The sequence below is a fragment of the Coccomyxa subellipsoidea genome, assembly GCF_000258705.1.
Source record: "Coccomyxa subellipsoidea C-169, whole genome shotgun sequence".
Lineage (NCBI taxonomy): Eukaryota > Viridiplantae > Chlorophyta > Trebouxiophyceae > Coccomyxaceae > Coccomyxa > Coccomyxa subellipsoidea.
The window spans coordinates 376,151-381,721 of record NW_005178020.1 but is presented as its reverse complement, the minus strand read 5'-3'; the positions used below and the strand labels follow the sequence as shown (position 1 = coordinate 381,721).

The 5,571-nt window shown below is 52.8% G+C and overlaps 1 protein-coding gene across 1 annotated transcript; it reads left to right on the top strand.

The window, feature by feature from the left end:
• Positions 1-1,391: 1,391 nt before the first annotated feature.
• COCSUDRAFT_20652 (kinase-like protein) lies at positions 1,392-4,735 on the top strand (the record flags this gene model as incomplete). The annotated part of the gene is made up of 7 exons (XM_005642985.1): positions 1,392-1,586; positions 2,135-2,261; positions 2,641-2,768; positions 3,177-3,245; positions 3,556-3,642; positions 3,946-4,037; positions 4,600-4,735. Coding segments are annotated over 7 exons (834 nt in total), but the record flags the coding sequence as incomplete, so codon positions are not given.
• Between the last annotated feature and the right edge of the window lie 836 nt (positions 4,736-5,571).

Here is a 5,571-nt window from a genome sequence, read left to right as displayed (position 1 = left end):
CAGCACCATTAGACCAGAACCATCTGCCAAAATAAGAGCTCTTGAGAACCATCAGCTTCTGAGCTTTGAGCTTGTGCCACGACAGGCAGGGAAAGCCGACGGTGCATCAGCGGCTGGATTGTGGGGAATCGCGGCGAACAACAGAGGGGGGCCCACCGGGGGTGCCGTGGCACCACTGGAGGGGGGACCGGGGGGTCTCGCCAGTGAAAACCCGGGGGGCAAACCGGTGCGGCTGAATGTGCCGGATGACTCAGCGTCTGAGGAGGCCCTGGAACCTACCCTGGACACACCAGCGCAGCTGCCACATCAGCAGAAGCAGCTCAGGCGCGTGCACTTTCCTTCTTGATCCCAAATTCATGTTCAGCATGCAATGCAGTTCAACAACACATAATGACCTGAACTCAATGTCAGTGAATGCATGTCATTTTTAGATGCCTGGCAAAACACAGATGTGGAAAGCGGATTGGTAAACCTGGGATTTGAGTGTTGTACTTATGCAAGCACAAGCCGCGTTTCCTTTCCAAGTTTTATTGAGGCTGGCTCGTTGGGATGAAGAGGAGGCGATTCTCACGTTGCGTGCCATCGGAGAAAAAAAATAGCGCCGTTTATCTCATCATGGCGCACATCACCCACCAGTAGTAACGGCCACATCTCCCACTCTATCCGCCTCCCACATATGCAGCTGGCTTGAGCAGGCTACTAAAGGCCACTGTGACGGTTTCGGCAGTGTGCCTGAGAGGCTATTTGGGCTGCCCGCAGGCTGGAGGTGGGCAGCGGGCTGCGGGCAGGGGAGTGGACATCGAGCGCCGGCTGGCAAGAAACTGTGGAGACACCTCTGGACATCCCCTCATGCCTGCCCCAGATCCGCAGTGACTCCCTTGTCAAGGTGAGGCTTGAACGACTTATACCACTCCCATGCCAATGCATGCATTGTCAAGGTCTGGGCGGCCACCAGTGTTTCTTGTAAGAATTCTGGCTGAGCGCGAATGTGGCTTTGGTGGTGTCTCTGAAACACCTTTCTGAAGCCACAAGTATGGCTGAGGATAGGAATTTGAAGAGATTTCTTGGCTCAAACTAGGGCTCAAAGCGTTCTCGAGTCCCATAGAAGTCTCACAAGAGCATCCCCCAACCTGGCAGGTGCAAGAGCTGGGACAGGGCCAGTCTGGCAAGACTTCATTTTTTAGGGTTTCTTATTGCAGGACCCTCATTCTCTAAGCCCTGAGCAACAATAATGAGCACAAAACAATAGGTGCAGGAGCTGGGGCGGGGCCATTTGGCAATGTCTGGCTTGCTACCACTCAATTCAGGGTTTTGAACAGCATCACCCCCATTTTTTAAACCTTATGAAGTTTTACACCAGCATCCACAACCACTGATGATCTACAAACACACAGGTGCAGGAGCTTGGGCAGGGCCAGTTTGGCAGCGTCTGGCTGGCACGATGGCGGGGGGTAGAAGTTGCTCTGAAGGAGCTGCACGGTGCGAACAGTCCCCGGTCAAGAGCGGAGATGATTGCCGAGGCACGCACGCTGGCAGGGTTACGTCACCCCTGCGTCATCGCCATCTACGGCGTCATCATCGGCCAGGTCAGCGGCCGGGCCCGGGTGTCTGAATAGGGGTGTATTTCTTGGTTGGTACAGTATGGGATTTCCTTCGCTGAATGAAGGGTTTCGGTCAAGCCACCTTCGCGTCATCATTGGCCAGGTCAGAGACTGGAGTCATGGTTGTCCGTGGTTATTGTGGAAAATTTGAAGGATTTTAGCAAAGGGTAGCCGGGCATCTGGACCCAGGCGCTCCTGCTTGGGATTGCACTATGTCATGCACGGAGTTGCTGTCGCCAGGAGCCCTTCAGGGTTAAATCCAATTCATGGTTGCTTGCTTTTGAAGGGCCCAAGTCTAGGCGACATCAATGTTCACCAACCACTCCAGTGCTTTCCAAGCAGTGCTTTCGATTACTCGCGCACCATCCTTAGAGTGCATGTCCCTTGTCTGTGACAGACTTGAAGGCAACGGACCGCCATCAGTTTGACAAGAACTTGAGCCTGGTCACAATCACAGGGGCAGGATTCATGTACTCTTGCAGCTCTACACTGCCTTGCACATGAAAGCATGACTGCTTCCGGTCTGCGCGCAGGGCAGCCCGGCTTCTGTGCTGGAGTACGTGTCGGGCAGTAGCCTGAGAGCGGGGCTGCAGCGGCTGGCGGTGCTCGGCCCCGTCTCCGGCCGCCTCCGCGCCGCCATCGCCCTGCAGGCCGCCCGCGGTGAGTCATCGTGCTGATGTCATTTTCATGGTAAACGTCATGTCTCACCAAAATGGATTGTCTCAGGTAGCAGCCCTGGTTGCATTGTTCTATGGGTGGGTGAAGGTTTTGAGCTGCGCCGGTGCTGTGTGCCCAGTGCCCATACCAAAAGGCACTCAGGCGAGCTCGTCCACTCGTGGTACTTTGCAAACAAAGTCTTAAAGTTTCCCTGGGTATATTCTTATGTTTGCGATTGCCAAACGTAACATAGTGCCGATAGAGCCGCGAACACATGCCAAATAAACCAGAGATATAGCGTGATGGGCTTGCATGGTGCCTTTGCCCATGACTCTGAGTAAGACTGGGTCTTTGACACAAAAATTACCTCGATGGCGCGCAGGCATGGAGTACCTGCACAGCCGGCACGTGGTACACTTTGACTTGAAGTGCGACAATCTGCTGGCCGACCTGCGCAACCCGGCACGCCCGGAAGTGAAGATCGGCGACCTCGGCCTCTCCAAGCAGAAGGTGTTCATCTGTGCTGCAAAGCATCAAACAATCTCAAATTTCTGTGTGTTTTCCTGCCACAGCCTATGTGGAGGGGGGGCTCTTCAGAGGCTCGAGAGCCACATGAGCTGCGCTACAGTCTGTAGCCTACAGATTGTTTGTTGACAGCTGACATGAATATTTTCACCCTGCGAGATGTTCACGCTCTGAACGTGGCAAATGGAGCTGTAGAGGAGCTTAGAGCAGGCTGCTGGCAGAGGCAGCTTACCCCAATGCAGCCATAATTTCTTGGATCCTGTGCCTTTTGGAGCCCGTGCATCAGCGTGATGGGTGAATCGAGCTGCTCCGAAAAGGGGACTGTCAATCATGTGCCCGCCAGAGCTCATGGCAGTGTGCGTAAATCCAAAAGAAAAGTTGAATTTCGCGCAGGCGGCGACGTTCATGAGCGGCAACATGCGCGGCACGATGCCGTGGATGGCCCCGGAGCTTTTCCCAATCGTCACCGGCATGCGCGAGAAGGCGAGTCACCCTTGACTAAGCGGCAGGCTACAATTGCCATGCATGCACAATCAAAACACGGCTCTTGTCTTTCTGGATTCTTTGTGGGCTCAACAAGTGTTGATAGCAATGCCACAGTTGCTAGTCGTTGGTGTGAAATTGCCTTTTCCCCTTGTGGAGCACTTTGTTCTTTTGAACGCAGAGGAGCAAAGTCAGGCGATAGTATGGAATCCAAACCATGCAGACCTTTTGGCGTGCATGAATCTCCCTGGCAGGGATGACAAGAATTGAATATAAGTTGTCTGTGCAGGGGCGGACTGATGATCAGGTGACTGAGAAGGTGGATGTGTTCTCCTTCGGCATCTGCCTCTGGGAAATCTGGACGCTCGGGGAACAGGTGGCGCCCAGCGCAGATGTGTTGCATATGTGCCCAGTTGACAGGGCCTTGTCTTTTCTTTCTTGGGTCTTTGACAATCATGCCAGCCATGTTCAGCGAAGCACAACTGTGGACGTACAGGCCATGATCCAATCCTCGCAGACACCTTTTTTTTTACACCGTGGAATCCACAGCTAGGGAAGAGTTTCGTGTGTGTAACAATATCACTGGCAACCTGTGAGCCACAGCTGTAATATCATCGTCAGCCTGTGGTCCACAGCAAGTGAATCTTTGGATGTCACTTTTTATTTGCGTTTTTTGCAGGTGTATCCGGGCTTGTCGCTGCCGGCAATATTCACGGGGGTCGTCAATGGAACGCTGCGGCCGGCTCTGCCGCCCGACGCACCCCAGCTGTGGTGCGTTGCCGGCTTAAGTTTTCCTGTCACTGCACAAGCACTGAGCTCTGCACAGAGGGTCAAGATTGACAGGAAGCACACAAAGATTCACTTGCATTCCTCTGTCTTAGAACTCTGTGAGGTGAAGCATGCACTCTCTAGACTTTTTCTTTTAGAATTGCATTTTCTGAGCATTGTACCAGGCAATGAAAGGTTGCAAGATCGTGCTCTGCATGCGGAAATGGTCTAAAAATGCTTACTTGAATGTCTTGATCGTGATGCACTGGAATTGCATGGGCAGGCTGCTACATTCCCAATTCCCAAATCTATAACATTTAATGTTAGACACAGAATATTGGCCCCGGCTTGCGGGGGCCGGTAGAAACTGAGTATCGTGCCCACGGTTGATTGGTGCTTGCCTGGATCTGGCAAGTCCAGCAAGGGGCAGGATTGTGGCAGCCTTTGACTGCACTTGTCTGCTGAAGCACCTTGCCTTCAGGCAGGAGAAGCGTGAATACGAAAAATAAGAGGAAATAGACGTATAGGAAATGCAGCTTGGCTCATCAGTAATCTGTTGATGCAGGCGGGAGCTTATGGATGCATGTTGCGCGCCACAGCCCAGCTGGCGGCCCAGCTTCACGGAGGTGGCTGCCGTGCTCAAAAGCCTCGTCAGCACCCTCGGCGACGAGTCAGAGACCCCCCAGCGCAGTCAGGGGTGATAAAATAAGGATGACAATCTATTAACCACCCCCAGCTCGGCGACTGGGCATGCAGCATGGTGCTCAGCGCAGCCAGGGGTGACATATGGTTGTCATTTCATTAGTCATCCCCGGCACAGGCCGAACCTGACACCCAGCGGAGTCAAGGGTGATTAGCATGCAATTAGTAGTGTCATTAGTCACCCCTAATGCAGCGCAAATGTGCATGCCTCCTGACATGATGTCCTGAAAGAGGACTGAAATAGGGTCACTGCCAGTAACTCAATGTACAAGAGTTCTATCGCAGGGCACAGCGGGGCCTGCTCAGAGCACTTTTTGCTGCGGGCTCATTTGGGTACGAGTCCTCCATTTCAGCCTCTTCTCTGCATCAGGCTTTGAGATTTTTTCTGAGGTCTTAAACAGGCTTTGTTGCGGCGGGCAGCCACAGGAGTGTGCGTCCAAATTTGGCCGCAGTAAGTGCGCTGTGCCGAGGTGTAATTACTAATGCACCTCGTTGTGTTGGTAACTAGAGTATTCTCCATCTGTGCTTGCATTGTGACTTGATTAGAGCAGCGCTGCCGATGCTACAATTGCCTGCGCCATGTGTATTGTGCTGCATGCATGCAAGACACAACCTTGTATCTGACAGGTACAGCATGTAACGTTGACAATTGTAATGCATGCACGAGCAAGCTGTGTTGCGAATGTTCATTTTAATGCAAACGTGCATATTTGCTGTTAAGGCTTGCAAGGCGGGCTTGATCTCTGGCGGCTAGAAAACCTCCCCAGACCTACTTGACCGATTCTGCTTGTAATGGATCCCATGCAAAGACAACCAAGGGTAAATGCTATGACTA